Source organism: Periplaneta americana, chromosome 8 (genome assembly GCF_040183065.1).
Source record: "Periplaneta americana isolate PAMFEO1 chromosome 8, P.americana_PAMFEO1_priV1, whole genome shotgun sequence".
Classification (NCBI taxonomy): domain Eukaryota; kingdom Metazoa; phylum Arthropoda; class Insecta; order Blattodea; family Blattidae; genus Periplaneta; species Periplaneta americana.
In genome coordinates this window covers 148,514,273-148,531,145 of record NC_091124.1, presented here as the reverse complement: position 1 = coordinate 148,531,145, position 16,873 = coordinate 148,514,273, and the positions used below count along the sequence as shown (strand labels likewise).

Below are 16,873 nucleotides of genomic sequence, written 5' to 3'. Positions count from 1 at the left end.
ATATATACTTTCAATTTGTGTATATCGTACCAGTACATCAACGAGAACATTAATATTGTGACACCGAATATGATTAATCATTTCCATTAACTTACTATGACTTTCTGCTCTTCCCCATGATAAGCATTGCTGTAATTATTTCCTCCTCCTCCTCCTCCTTCTCTTCAAACACCGGTACCCTACTGCCATCTGTCATCTTATTTCCACTACCGCCAACATTATCACCTATATCATATTATCATAAGTACAGTCTTAGAAAAAAGTTTTGTCGCATAGATGCTTTATAAGTCCCAGAAAAGAGGCAGAGTGCATGATCAGATTTACAACGAAACAAAACTATGTAATTTTATTACTTCAACCAGTCGTTCTCTTGTGAACCAGGTCATTCATCCTCTGCGCACTGCCTCCTTTCTGGGACTTACAAAGTATCTGTGCGACAAAACTTTTTTCTAAGACTACATCACCATCATCGTCTTCATCTTCATACTGATCACCACCATCATCACCTTCTTATTCTTCATCAGGTACTACAATTTCATAGAAGTTTTGACCTTCTCAACTATTTTCCATTATTCATTTCGGTCTTGGATGAGTCTTGGACAATTCCTTAATTCCAGATTTCTTATATCTTCTATTACATCATCTTTCCATCTGTTCTTGGGTCTTCCTCTACTCCTTGTATTCATAGGTTTACAATTATAAATTTTCTTGACTCTTCTATCTTCATGCATGTGGTTAATATGCCCAGACCAAGCTAGTCTCTGTGCCTCTATATGAGTAATTATGCTATGGTTTTGTATTGATTTATTGAGTTCCATGTTATTTCGAATTCGCCAGCTGCCATCTCTTTCTGTAATTGGACCAGAAATCCTTCTCAACACTTTCTTTCGAAAATTAGAAGTTTTTGAATAACTTCTTCTTTAAGAACCCAGGTTTCGCTAGTGTAAGTTACAACCGACCTAACTGCTGTGTAATTTAATTTTAATTTTGCTTGTTTTGATGCTAGTTTACTTTTAAATAGCCTTATATTCGCAAAGTAAGCTTTGTTATCTAAATTAATTCTCTCTTTAATCTCTTCTTCGAAAGTATTATTAGAGTTCACTTTGGATCCAAGATATTTGTAGGATTTCACTCTTTCTAATGTGACATTATCTAGGTTCAAATTACTTACGGTACAGCTTTTTGCACGGCAGAGCATTTTTTATATTTTGTTTTCTCATTAATATTAACCCATATTGCATTGATTGCTCTTTAAGATTCAGCATGGTTTCAACTAATGCTTGTTTTGTCCTTGCTGTTATCAATATGTCGTCTGCATAGGCTATGCATTGCTTCAATCTTGTGCTTATGTTGCCTCTTGAATCTAGCTGCTTTATTATTAGATCTATTATTACACTGAATAATATTGCTGATAGAGGATCCCCTTGTTTCAGAGTTCACTTGGAAATTTCCACTACCAACACCACTCCATAATATAAACAGTGATTTAGGAGAAACAGTAAATACAGGGTTTCTATTATAACTATGTACTGACTACTGGCGCGGTGTTTTGCTTCTTGGCAGCTAGGTATGCCACAGCTGGCCACACTTGTATGTTCACCCCGCTACCTAAAACATTTATAAAATCGTACCTTATAGAAGATGCTGGAAATGTACGATTTGAATACACGTTTTAAGTAGCAGAGTTAACATACGACACGTCCAGCCACCAAGAAACAAAACACCGCGCCAGCAGTCTGTACATATAATAGAAGCCCTGTATTTGAGGGGGTGGTAATATGGACTATTCTGAGAAAAAATTCATATGAACATGTATCACATTTTCAATGGGTGTGGAGATACAGCTGTTTGAAAGTTACGCGTAACAAGTGTTACAAAGTGGCAAGAATGAAAGACAACTGTCTTAATGATTATTAGATTTAGTATTGCTCATTTTCATGGTATCAATACATTTCAACAGTTCAATGCACTCTCCCGCTCTGTTGACAACAGTAAGTGTTGCTCTTCTGAGGTAGACTTCCCATTTTTTTATGGGAGCAGTAAGCCTATTCTTAATGTGATGGACCAATTCGTCCCTTGTATTAACTTTGTTCTTGTACACTTCGCCTTTCACTCATTTCCACAGACAAAAATCGATAGGAGTAAGATCTGGGGATCTTTGTGGCCAATGCACGTGACCACTGTGGTCGATTTATCATTCGAGACTGTAAGATTTAGATGATGCGTCACCTGATGACTAAAATGTACAGGGGCTCCATCACGCTGCAAGAACATGCCCATCTTTGTCGCCAAGAGAACAACAAAACATCACTTTCTTTACACACAATATGAACAATACTGCCACAGACGATCTCAGAAGAGTGACATGTATTATACATTTGTATGTAGTCAATATACATAATCATTTGTCTTCATACCATTTATAAGATATGTTATGAGCAACATTCAAACAGCTGTATCTCCACACCATTGAATTAGACATATGTTTATATGAACTTTTTTACTTAGAATAGTCTATACTATCAGTACCTAAAATGTTTACTATACCTTCTCAATCACCTGCATATACACCTTGTCCCAATTAGAGGGATCGAGAAATAAGTGCTAATTTAAAGTATAAATATAACATAACTTTTTGTATAACTTGATGTAAAAACTCTCCGAGTTTCGGAGAATGGTCAGTGCAACTCGATGTATGCACCTCGAGCTACCCTGAAGACATCTAAACGGTACTCAACCTTCGGCCAAGTGTTCCATAACATTTGTGGGGTGATTAGCGCAGCTGCATTTATAATGCATTGTCTCAGTTTTTCCAAAGTTTCAATTGTATCACGTTGGTACACAACACTTGTCACAAACCCCCAGAGGAAGGTCAATGGGCGTCAAGTCAGTAGACCTAGGTCAGGCAAGGGTTCTCCTCTTCTGATCAACCTATTGGGAAAGTTTGCATTCAAGATGCCACGCACTGCTCCATAGTAATGGGGTGGAGCCCCATGTTGCTGAAAAACCGATTCTGAGAGGAGTTGATCAACAACAAAATTTCTGCAACATGTCCAGATGCACATTCCCTGTGACTGTTGCCTCGATGAAGAAGAATGGTCCAATGACGGAATGTTTACTGAATGGCACCAGGCTTGTTTCCATGATAAATGTTAGTGCACATGCGTATGAACGTGCAACTGTTTTTAGACCATTGGTGCATAAACTTGGACAGTTTCTGCATCTTGTCAGATGTAAATCACAACGATAACTTCATCCAATTTTAAATGGTGAGCATTTATTTCTCGATCCCTCTAAGCGGGACACAATGTATAAATAAGAGAGTTTATACACCTGAATATTTATATTAATGTAATATAAAACTGCAGAAATATAATAAATAAAATTTGCCAAATAAAATTTCCATTAATAAGTCAAATTCTTTACTCAGAGAAAAAGAAAACAACAACAACAACCGCAGCTGCCGCCCCTACCCCCACCACCACCACCACCACCATTTTCTTGTCGTTGTTGTCACCATAGTCTTCCCACCAGAAAGAATTTCACTTCTGTAAATCAAGATTACTTTCATCCGAACATTAACAAAAACGAATTCCATCTGAAGAATTATCCTCCTTCAACTCCTTTTCCCCATTCTTTCATTGCAAGAATATGACAGAATCTTGTTCCATCGCAAGTCAGTAAATTTCGTCCTTATAAAAAAAGCTTTTACTTTGCCATCATAGTACAGGTGATGTCTAATGTAAGAATCTGTTAACCAGGCAATAGTAACCAACCATGTGATAATGAATGCAAACTTAAAAACATTAATAACAGCATATTACAACAGACTGAACTCAAAATCAAATTACTGAATTTATTATTTCTCAACAAACTGACTCTGGCAGATTGTTAGAGATTCATGGTGGACTTCGAGTATTTTGGCACTTGATTCCAACATTGCTCTATTTTTGTCATACAAGTAGTACAGTGTGGGCGGGAAGTAACTAGGTATTATTAAATGGCTGTAGAATTTTTAATATCGATGGAATCATAATGAAAATAGTGTGTACATAAAGGTCATTAAATAGGATTTAAACTTTCGTGCATCAGTAGTACAGACGGTAGCCTTGAGAATAAGTGTGCCCAACAATAGTAAAGATGGCCGATCGCCTGTCTGTTTGCGAGTGTGCGCAGATTGTGCACGCTATGAAGTGTGGAATTCCGTTGTTCTTGTACAGAGATGATGGCATACAGTGAAGGGAAGAAATGTCACAATCTGTCCAGAGACAATATAGAATTGTCATAGGAAGCTAATGACCACAGGTTTGGTTAAGGATACAGGAAAAACTGGCCGTCCACTCATGTCTCAGTCTGAGGAGAATGTGACGATTGTGCAGGAAATGTTCAATCGTAGCCCTGCCAAATCAACGTGTCAGGCAGCTCACGAAAGCAGACTCACAAGGTACGCAGTATGTCAGGTGTTGCAGAAAGAATTACTACCCATGGAAACCCCATTACGTGCAGCAGCTGACACCAGAAGACTGTGGTCACAGAATGGAGTATTGGGAGTTGATGCTGGGTTGGCACGAAGATTGGTCTCAATTGTTTCAAAACATCCTCTGAAGTGAAAAACATGCAAATGTTCAGTCTTGTGACTTATTTTAATGTAAAATACTAAAATAGTTACTTTACAATTACATTATTAGTGTTAAAGTTTTCGCCCAATTGTGGGCCGTATTTCATATGGGAGGTTCTGTCAATCGACACAATTGCCATTATTGGGCAGCAAAAGATCGCTGTATGACGGTGGAGAAGATGCAGTCTCGTTCAAAAGTGACTGCGTGGTGTGGGATGATGGCCACAAATGTCATCGGGCCATATCTCCTGCATGACACCATGAACTTGGAATGCTATCATGAGATGCTTGAAGATTACGTTTGGTCCATGCTATCTGGATGAGAAAACATCATCATGCAGGATGGTGCACCATCTCACTTTGCAAATATCGTGCATACATGGTTCGATGAGAAGTTTCCGGAACGTTTGCTGTGGTGATGCAGACCTCACAAATGGCCTGCAAGAAGTCTTGACCTGACATCTTGTGACTTCTTTTATGGGGCTAGGCAAAAGATGAGGTGTACCGGACGAAACCTCGCACACTGAAAGAATTGGAAGCATGGATTTGGGATGTTATCACCAATGTTCCATGCAACTTCCTCCAGAAGACTGTGCATTCCATTCGGTCCGCTTGAAGAAATTGGTCATTGCTACAAGTGTCTACGTTGAATTTTGAGGTATGCATTCGTATTCCCATTTAATAATGTACACAAAAAATAATTTTACTAAATTAGCGTTGTAAATGTAGATTTTTATATCCCATTCTTAATATCTAGTTACTTCACGCCCACCCTGTAATTTTTTTTATTCACCATTCAATCAGCCAATGAATACTAAATAAATGAAAACTCACTAAGACTGTACGTCTGTGATGGTGATGCTTCAGAGTCACTTTTTCTGCCAGGTGTGTTAGCAATACTTGGATCCCAGGCTCCTGACTGTCCAGGTGTGCGTGATCCATCTTGTGAGGAGTTAATGCTGTCGTAATGCGGAGTTTTTGATCCAACTGTCAACAAAATATAATAAAATATCGTTACCAGTGAAATAAAATATTCAGCAGTAGAATTAACTTTCTTTCTTTCTTCTGCTGTGCATCATTACCCAAATGATTACAGGTTCAACTTTTCACACGAAAAATCTGGATTTAAATCCCAAAAAGTCTAATGCTTTTGATAGATAAAGACTATGTAACTGTAGTTGGGGTCAGGTTTTCATAAGACACTCCTATTTCTCCTACCAACAATCCACCATTTCTCCATTCACTAGCTCGATATCATTCTGATGCAACGTACATCACCTGCATATGCAGACATCCCGGTTTTACTGGAACAGTCTTGGTATTTCGTACTTTATCTCAGTGTGCCCAAAAGTTTCTTGGAACGCGAAAATGTTCGGTTTCCTTACTTACTTGGAACCTGCAGGTTCATTGCCACCTTCACATAAGCCCGCCATTGGTCCCTATCCTGTACAAGATTAATCCAGTCTCTATCATCATATCCCACCTCCCTCAAATCATTTTAATATTATCCTCTCGTCTACGTCTCGGCCTCCCCAAAGGTCTTTTTCCCTCCGGCCTCCCAACTAACACACTATATGCATTTCTGGATTTGCCCATACGTGCTACATCTCCTGCCCCTTATTGTAAGGTTTCTTAACAAGCTGTTTTTTACGGTGATGGGTTGTTAGCCCTTTGTTCAACTCCCAAGCTGGAGGACCACCCCTTATCTGCTGTCCACGACTGCTTATTCAATATATTCGCAGCTACCCTCCATATCTGGAGGCCATTTCCTCTATCCGCAACCTGAGGACGCGACATGCTGTGGTGATAGGGGCCCACAATAAATGTCCCGGTTTCCTTACACTGGTGAAAATGTTTTGAGGGCAGTTTTATTTTCCTCTCGAAATGTAATGTGATTCACTCAAAGTACGTTGACAGCTTCATTTATATTCCCGAATTCATAGTAACTGTCAACATATCTGCTGATAAATTAGAAGAAGAGCAGTCCATTACTTGATCTTAATTTGGAACTTCTACTGATGCTTTTCTTTCCACGTGAGGTACATCAAGAGAAGAACACAACATGATAAGCATTTCAAATTATATGAATGGATCATTCTCAAGAAGAAATTACTGTAGGATGAAGTAGAATTTTTATTGGGAAAATATAAAACACTATCAGAAAATGACAATGAAAATTTGTTGTTTGATGAGTTGACTCAATTAGAAGAAATTGTAGATATTAATCTGAGTGAATGGAATGTTGGGGGGGGGGGGGAACCAACAGGTGCAATTGTGTTATACAAAAGTGTGAAGCTTTACTTTGGACAATATTTTATTATTTGCTGAGTTTGTGTTGTCTTTTCCAGGGATCAATGCAAGTCTGGAGCATGTTTTGAGCCTTATGAACATTTATTGGACTGATGGAAAGAACTGTGCTAAGCTTACTCTAAATTTAGTTGAAGAAATATTAATTGTTGAAACTCGTCTTAATTTCTCTTGTGTTGACTTCTGCACTTGGATACAAACTCAGCAGGAAATATCACAGATCCATAGTTCTGAGAAGTACATGATTGAAGGGTTAACTTATTAATTTTGTGATATGGTAAGTTATATGTATTACTGTTGTTGTATTAGCATTAAAATTGTGAGAAAATGTAACATTTATTCTTATTTCTTCTATCACAACAGCATGAATGGGCATTTACTGGTTTACGAACCAGAAGTTGTTCTTAACGTTCCCACAAAGGACAAGAGATGGCAATGTGTGAGTTCGATGTTCGTAACCTGAATAGCAGTTAGTGTCGGGTAGCAACACAGTTCCAGTTGGAAAGTCGTCATGGCACATTCAAAGCCTATGTATAGGGGCTAAACGCAAAAATTAATGGTGAATGGGAAGAACAGTTTTCTGCATTCCCGAAGGAGACAATACCCTTTGCCTTTCATGTTCAAAAATGCTAATGACATGTAATGGACGTGGTTGTAAACACAATAATAAAATCAAAAGGTTAAAGCATCCACAGTTTCGAAAGCTTCTGGAGGACATGGAATCCGATTATGAGGATAAGTTTAAAAAGGGCGCGTCAGCTACTATGGCTATTTGCGTCCTTATCTAAAATTCTTCATAAAACAAAGACACAAATAATGCAATAATCAGAATGCTAAAAAGAACTAAAAAGCATTGTCATGGGATTATAAAGATATGATTTACTACACTGATGTCAGGTGGCTCAGTCAGGGAAACATGCTTCATTGCTTCTTTCAACTTCGTGAGACAGTAAATGAGTTTATGAAACGTCTGGTCAGTAACATTTGAATACAAACAGCTTTACAAAACAACTACTTTATTCTATTAAAAGTTATCATTTACTTCATTATGTTTGCTGTATTTGCATAATGTTCATGTGCATTAATAAATATTGTTTGTTTTTACAGGGAAAGCAAATTGCGGAATTAGAAAAGAAAGAATGAATTAAAGATCTGGCCTGCCTTGTTGATATATCAAAATGCTTAAATGATTCAAAAAGAAACTTCAAGTAAGAAATCAAAGTATAGTGAACACATACGACGCAATTAAATCCTTTGCCGTGCAGTTGGACTTGTGGAAGAGACAGCAGCCAGAGGGGCAGCTGTATCATTTTCCCTGTGTGCAATCCCTCTCCGAAATACAAATGACTACAGTGACTTTAATAAGTATATTCCCTTATTAGAAAATCTAAAGACTGAATTCTTAGAAAAATGATTTGCCGATTTCAAAAACCTGGGAAATAATTTTAACCTTTTAGTAAATCCTATGCACGTCAAACCTGCAAAGATAAGATTGGACTTGCAGTTACAATTAATATCTGTGCAAGATGATACTTGTTTGAAACCTCTGTGGTATGACTATGTTTGCTTCTACATATTTCTGTGAGCAACTGTTTTCACAAATGCATTATGTCAAGTCAAAGTGCAGATCTCGTTTGACTGATGAACATCTGTTGGCGCAACTAAAAATAGCTTCATCTGAAGTAAACCCAGATTTTGACGAAATAATTGCAAATGCAACAGAAAGTAATTCAAATGTTGTTTTGTATTATTTGTTTACTGTTGTCTAAACTGCACATAAACCGTAATCAGTATTTAACTAAAAATCAGCAGTCTGCCATTGCACTCATTGTCTGTTCATGTCTCCATCTATCAAATCGTTCCGAACTACTTGGCGTTTTATGGTTCTGTGGGTTGCTTATTAAGTGGTTCAGCATTTGCCCATCGCCGCACAACAACATAAATTTGCAGTTGTATTTTCCTGAATGTTAGTTTGTAACATTTCTTTGATATCTATGATATCTAACATCTAAGAAGTGTCCTAGATTTTTTACATCAAAATCTGGTCTCCCTATCCACTGAGGACGCATAATGGTCTACATAATGTTACAATTACAGTAGGACATTAGGGTTAAGGTGATTAATCAAGTCCTCACCACTGGCGTTAAGAAAATAGATGTCATGAAGGTAACACGTACAAATAAATAAGAAACCCAGTGAGCGGTATTACAAGTTTCCTCCCTCTGATCACTTTCGTTCATTCCTGCATACACTAAAATTTGTATAAAATTAGGCAGTAAGCTCCATTACTGTTTGCTCAACAAATAAAGAGATCCCGTGTGAGTTCTCAGCAGTTTGAGAGGGCATGGCATGGCGGATGTCACGAATAGTTACAGAAAGATGCAGAAAGGGGAGAAATTCTAGGAGCGGAAGAGGTACTTCCAAAAGTGACAGTGCTGCCATAAGGTTTAAAAATGGTTGGGTGAACTGTATTTTGTCATTATATGCTTAATATTTTTCGCAACAATTCAGTTCCTTATCATGTTATCTGTGATCTTTCCTCTTATGATTTATTTTCTCAACTGTCAATCAAAAGACATATACATAAATTACATTTTTAACTGTAAATTCAAATGGATTGCACCAAAAGATAAGATATCCGAATTTTACCACTTTTACTATTTTGGACGTATGTAATTAATTTTTCAAAAATTAATATTAAAATAGCTATCCGTACATTATGATCATTCACTACAGTATATTATTTTGATTTTTAAGCAATTTGTAGCATTTAGAGCCCAATTGTGAAATCTAAATAGAAGAAAGTAATTAAGTGATACAGAAGGAAGTAGAATTCTCTCCAAAAAGCCAGAAACTAAACACACTAGAACAACACGAAATATACAGACACACAAAAACACATCCAAATGAAATTCTCAACACACAACTCAATTTCAGAACACACACACTCTTTGACTCCACATTAGACTACACAAACACACCCTCACAGGAAACAAAACAAAAGGCACCAAGACCAGCAACAACCAGTTCTGAAGAAGCAGTGGCGTATACTGGTTGAAGGGTTTGGGCTACCGCTGACCCTATTATTACACAAAATATATCTAACAATTACTTTAATTTTAATTACTATGGTAAAACTAATAATACAAAATTATTACATTATGTTATATTATAAACTTTTTCTTTTGTTATTTCCTTGGGCTACCGCCGGTAGCCCCGGTAGCCCGCAAAATATGCCCCTGTGAAGAAGGCCCATAACAGGCCAAAACATGTTAACCAGGTACGATAGAATTTAAGACGAGTAAGACATATAATACACATTCCGAAAAGAATTCTCTATTACTCAGATACGACAAAGAAAGGATTCTTTTCAGTAGAATTGTATTCTTAATACACGGGTTGTTCCGAAAATAAGTTTCGTGTATTTATATCTTTGGAAGTAATGAACGCAGGAGAAAATTATGCCGTCTACAGTTCAGGGACATTCGTGTGTGTCACTGCGTGACATATGATTGCAAGCATCCAGACTGCACTCGCACAGGAGTAGACTGACGCAAGGGACTTCTGCAGAATGTATGCTCACATCATTAGAGGTTGCGTCACAATAGCTGAGAGACGTGCATTACAGAACTGGATGAAAGAGGAGGTAAGGGCTGTTGTTTGCTATGAATTGCCACGTGGCAGCAGTGGTATGGAAATCCATGTTGAGGTGTATGGTCCGGACGTGATGTCGGAGCAAATGGTTCGACTATGGTGTCAACTGTGAGAGTGTGGCAGACGAACAGAGGCCTGGATGTCCAGGGACATTGACTACAGAGATGAATGTCAAACAGAATGTGGTAACAGCACATTCCACTTCGTCGTTGCTCCTGTAATGGTGTCCAGACAGCTCCCCCTTCAAGGCTGAGAACAAATGGAAGTCACTGGGCGCGAGATCAGGTCTGTAGGGGGGATGATCCATGCTTTGCGAACTGAATCTCTCCGAAAGAGCTGCTGTTGCTGCCGCCATGTGAGGTCTTGCATTGTCATGAAGAAGCACAACACCCAACGGCAGCAGTTCCAGTTTCTTTAGTCGAATAGCAGCTTTCAACCTGCTCAGTGTATGGCAGTATTGTTGTTCCTTCACGAAGGAAGTCTAGCAAAAGAACTCACTTTGCATCCCAAAAGACAGTCGGCATGACCTTGCTGGCAGACGGGGTCATTTTGAACCTCTTCTTGACCAGGGATCTTAGATGCTTCCATTCCATGAGACATTTTGTCTCCGGATTGTGGTGGTGGACCCAACTCTCGTCCCCCATAACAATGCGAAACAAAAATCGATTGCCTTCTTGTTCGTAACAAAGGAGATGTTGCAGAATAATGCCCATTCTTTGAGACATGTGATAGAGAGTAAACTGTCGAAGCACCCACCATGCTGGCACTTTGCGGTAGTCGAGGATTTCCCTCATGATGTAGTGCACTTGGGCACATCCGATATTCAGTGCTTAGGCAACATCACCCACTGTGACCTGCTGGTCGGCAATAATCATAGCATTCACATGTTCGACGGAGACAAAAGCATGCCTCCATGGAATGAAAGCATTCAAGATTCCCGGTCAAGAAGAAGTTCAAAATGACTCCGTCTGCCAGCAAGGCCATGTTGAATGTCTTTTGAGACGCAAAAGGAGTTCTTTTGCTAGACTTGTTCTGTGAAGGGATGGCGAATGTCACAACGATACTGCGATACACTGAGCAGGTTGAAAGCTGCTATTCGAAAAGAGACCGGAACTGCTGTGGTCAGGTGTTCTGCTTCTTCATGACAATGCAAGACCTCACATGGCGGCAGCAACAGCAGCTCTTCTGGAGAGGTTCGGTTGGCAAAGCATGGATCATCCCCCCTACAGACCTGATCTCGCACCGTAACTTCCACTTGTTCTCAGCCTTGAAGGGGGAGCTGTCTGGACACCATTATAGCAGCAACAAAGTGTAACTTGCTGTTACCGCATTTCTGTTTGATGTTCATCTCTGTAGACGATGTCCCTGGAAGTCCAGGCTGTTGTGTGTCTGCCAAACTCTCATGCCATCACGGAACTGCTGACATCACTGCCGAATCATTTACTCCGACATCACATCTGCATCATACACCTCAACAAGCCGCATATGGATTTCCATACCACTCATGCCACGTGGCCATTCTTAGCGGACAACAGCCCTAAGCTCCTCTTTCATCCAGTTCTGTAACGCACGTCTCTCAGCCATTGTGATGCAAGCTCTAATGGTGTGGGCATACACTCCTCAGAAATTTCTTGCTTCAGTTTACTCTTACGTATGTGCTTGTGATCACATGACACGCAGTGACACACACGAATGTCCTTGAACTGTAGACGATACAATTTTCTCCTGTGCACATTACTTCCGAAGATATAAATACGTGAAATTGTTTTCGGAACTACCCTTGTAAATAACAAAGCTGTTGTTCAGCAGTAATATCAAACTCCAAACCACAATAGAGGACAGTAATAGAAAAATTAGAAATGTGGCAAATAACCCCTTACAGAATAAAATTCAAAACATTTTCAGTAATACTCATAGGACACAGAATTGCAAGGGAATGAATTGCAGATAAAAAAGGCATGTAAGTAAAAAAGAAACTACCATTAAAATCTACCAAATACATTATAATAATATAAGGTAAATACAAGAAACAGCTATTACACTAATTCCCAAAAAGCAATAAAGAAAGAAAAAAAGAAAGAAGGTACGGTACAGTACTATATAACAATAAAATAATAGATTACGCATATAAAAGTAGAAAAGAAACAGTAAAAATAGGACACCAATGTTTTGTCAAAGATGTGTGAAAATTAAACATTTTCAATTACTTCATGCACATTCTGAAAAAAAAAAATAAAAAACCTATGAACAAGGACCCCTATCAATACAGAAAGTTGCCAGAGATATGACAGCTTTATACTGGGGCTCTATAAGAAAAATGGGTTAAAACCACAAGCTTATTAGCCAATGGAAAACAATTAGACAAGTAATATATTTATAATAAAATATCTTGTATTATCTAATTTAGAAACCATAAAACTGCATACACACAGAAAACACTGAAATCTAGTCCATATTTTCCCCTTACCGTCATACATGGGAGTCTGGGAACCGTGGATTGGAGTTTTACCACCTTCTTTGTACGTTGGTGTCCGGTTTTCAGAGCCATATGTTAACAGAGGGCTCAAACCCTCCTATAACAGAGAACGACAAAATTCATAAAAGGATAATTCTTACAACAAATGAAACAAGGTTGTAGGAATAATGTACTCGACAGAACATAAATAAGAACTCAGCTATAATTAAAATATTTCAATGACAGTCTTTCATTGAAGGAGCTGGGCTTTGATAACCTGCATTTTGTATGAGTTTTCATGATGGACCAGGTTATCTCCAAATACTTGCTGATACTGATGCTGGTAATTTCTCAGGAGAAACTGCGTGGAGGTTGATTGTAGGGTTCCCCAAAAATATGAGCCATAAGCCATTTCATTTTGTCACATGTCGGTTTTCCGTTTTTCAATATATTGGAAGAAATTTAAATGATACTGATTTAAGAAACTGAAATCTTGATATTGCATCATTTCTGAATTTGACAATTTCTTCTGTAAGAAAAATTTATTTTTCTATTGATTGTTTGTTTTTGGATCTCTCTTCAGTATTACGTAGGTAGTTGAATCTATACATCAGACTGAAATGTCTTCCCATCGTCAAAATGATAGATACTTGGATGGGAGAAATGAAACATTCTGCTGAGCTTGGCACAGAATGACTCAGGGGTGTCTGTGGTAGGATTTCTACAGTATTGGCCGATAAATGAGTCCATGTAGTTGACAAAATTTGGTATCTGAAGCAATATAGGTTCATAGCACGTACCGTAGTCAATGAACAGCTGTCTATTTTCACCTATAGGCTGTATGGTGATTAAGTCTTCGACAAAGCAGTCGTCAATGTCTTCAGATCTTATGCCAAGAGCCTGTATTTTCCACCACGAACTTTGGCCAAGGTGAAAACTGTAACCATTTGCACAGATGGCCGTACGTTTTGAACGGCAGTGTGAATTGCTGCTTGGAAATCGATAAAAATTTGTGGTGAAAAGGCAGATCGCAGAGGTAAATTGATTTTGAGAGAGGCAGATTTTTTTAACTCTTTTTTTGGTCTACCATATGAAGTCGGGACTCAGTTTACATATCCTTTCTTAATGACCTATTCCGCCATTAAACTTTTAAACATTTCACTTTTCATTTCTCATCTTTTCAAAAGTGAAAAGTCTTTCTGTTCTTCCATAAATTAGAGACTGCTTTGAACGTTTATTTTATTCTGAAAATTCTTTGCATATCAATAGTCACTGCAAATTCATGTTGTTGATCTCCATTTTCTAATCAATGAAGACATATTATGAGTACCGTAATAAATCGTTTTTTAGATGAAAAAGATAAACTTCATCCTGTTTTAGTTCTAAAATAGGCCCAATTCTTTTAAGAACACAATTTGCTTGAGTTGGTGTAATTCGAAAACATTCACAGAATTGAGACAAATTTAAGTTATGGAAATTTATCCTGCTTTTACATACTCTTTTTTAGGTTCTTCGTTACTTCAATCATTTAATGGTAAATTTCCTTTTCTTATCATATTTCTTCTCTAAATTATTTCAATCCAAAGCAAAAATATACTGCATATAATGATCACAAAGAGACTAGGTTCTTTACAAAAATCCCATTCAATTTTCAGGATTTGATTTTGCACTTTTCAAAACTACTGTAATAGTGAAATAAAAATAATAATATATTTGAAAATTTTCCTCTACTTTTCTTTTTCACTTTGCGAACCAGTTTTTAAAAGTGATAGTGGGACAGAAACTGCAATGAAAAGTGCAAACTGCAAAATGAAAAGTTCAATAGTGGAATAGGTCCTAGTCTCAATTTACATCCTCGAGAGAGGTAAACAAGTGTTTCGGACTAAATTTACATTCACCCAGGTTTCCAAACGACACTAGCTCAGTATGCTAAGATTCGTTGTTCCAGATATCATCATCAGCTGGCAATCTGGGAATGCTATGGATTATGGAATGATATTAGAATGAGTTCGGACAGAATGATGATGATTAACGTGGAAAAACCCGAAAGAAAAAAACAACTGTAACTTGTCTGTCAAGTGTCACTATAATTTTATGAAAAAATCCAAGCACCACAAGAATTCTCGAAATATTTAAGTTACTATTATCTTTATTTATCTACCATTATTCTATTACTGTCATATTAATTAGCTTACATCTTACTTCTAATAACCTCCTGTTTTAAAATATCTAGTCAAATGAAGTGTTATTTTTATCCAATGTGGCATCCTAACAAATCTCAATTATCATCTCATCACGGGTTATGTAGTGTAGACCAACCTCCTGTGGAGCACCCAGGGCAATGACTCTGTCGGAAAATTGGTCTACACAACTGGCTGCATATGGGTGAATGACGAACAGTCAAGTACCCACTATCAGTTAAAATAAAATAAAAATTATTATACATATATATTCTTATATAAGGTCTCGCCATTCTCATTGAATAATCAATGACTATAAGTAGCCATATTGTAAATACCGGTATCTATTAATTTGAGAAGAATTCGTTCTGGCACCGAGAATCGAACCCAGGACCTCTCAGCCTTATACACTGAGCCTCTGTCCATCTGAGCCATACCGGGACATGATCCACGGCACCAGCTGAACTCCTCTCATTGTATAGTCTTATCAATAGCCTACTACCTGCATTTAAGACTTTCAAGGCATATATGCAGGAGCGCACATTTAAATGACTTTATGGCCAGTTTCAACCAGGGGCGTATTTTGCGGACTACCGGGGCTACCGGCGGTAGCCCAAGGAAATTACAAAAGAAAAAGTTTATAATATAACATAATGTAATAATTTTGTATTATTAGTTTTACCATAGTAATTAAAATTAAAGTAATTGTTAGATTTATATGCGCTCTCTGCTCTCGAAAAGAAACAAATTGTCAAAGCGGCATCACTGGAGAAACAGCTTGCTACATGAGGTAGCCTGTGACCGTACCACGCACGCTGTCCTGTCGCACAACTGTCCGTCCCCCCCTCTCCCTTCTGTTTCCATCGTGCAATGTAGCCCGGGCGAGTTGCCGCTCTCGTGATCGGTTTCTTCGCAGGCGCGAAGCAGCAATACGCTTAGTACGCTCGCTCATGAATGTGATTGTGTTCTTGCAGTGCATTATTTTAAATCTGTGATTTGTTCGAGTGTCTAAGAGTTATATTAATTGTGAATTATTAAGTTTTTAATTTCCCAATTAAGTGATATTGTGAAAAACATGGCAGAACAAGTTTCTGGAGAGGTTTGTGTTGAAAATGACTGTGTAATAGAAGGTTTATTAAAAGTGCCATTTAACCGTCGTACATAACAACGAGAAAGTTGAAATTGTGAAAATGGAAAGACCAACTCCTGAGTTAAATTTGTCCATGGACGTAAAAGAAAAACAGCGAGAGTACACATGCCATTTCACTTCAACATCATATGGTAAGTGGAAGTGGTTGTGTGGTACTTCTAAACTGTCTAAACTATTTTGCTGGCCATGTTTGTTATTTAGCCACGAAACTAATGTGTGGTCAAAAGAGGGTTTTCTAATATCAACTCCCTTCGAACGGCAGTCCTAGAATACGACAAATCAAAAGCTCATATTTGTAGTAGCATGAACTTTGCAAACTTTGGGAAGACAAGAATTGATTTACAGCTAGATAAGCAAAAAGCTCTACATATCAACCAACACAATGCTCTTGTGAAAAAAAAATCGGGAGATTTTACTGCATCTTATTAATGCAGTCTGCTTTCTAGGAAAACAAGAATTGGCCTTTCGGGGTCATAACGAGAGTGTGGAATCAGACAATAGAGGAAATT

General features: G+C 37.9%; 1 protein-coding gene across 2 annotated transcripts in view; it reads right to left on the bottom strand.

The window, feature by feature from the left end:
* Positions 1-16,873, bottom strand: part of LOC138705143 (transcription elongation factor SPT5-like) — a 136,047-nt gene that overhangs the window by 33,600 nt on the left and 85,574 nt on the right. Inside the window, exons 14-15 of one of the 2 annotated variants that reach the window (XM_069833803.1) lie at positions 13,047-13,152; positions 5,453-5,605 (exon numbers count right to left, since the gene is read on the bottom strand). In XM_069833803.1, coding sequence (XP_069689904.1) covers positions 5,453-5,605; positions 13,047-13,152 — 259 coding nt within the window. The remainder of the gene's footprint in view (positions 1-5,452; positions 5,606-13,046; positions 13,153-16,873) is intronic. The other variant, XM_069833804.1, reaches the window with a different exon arrangement.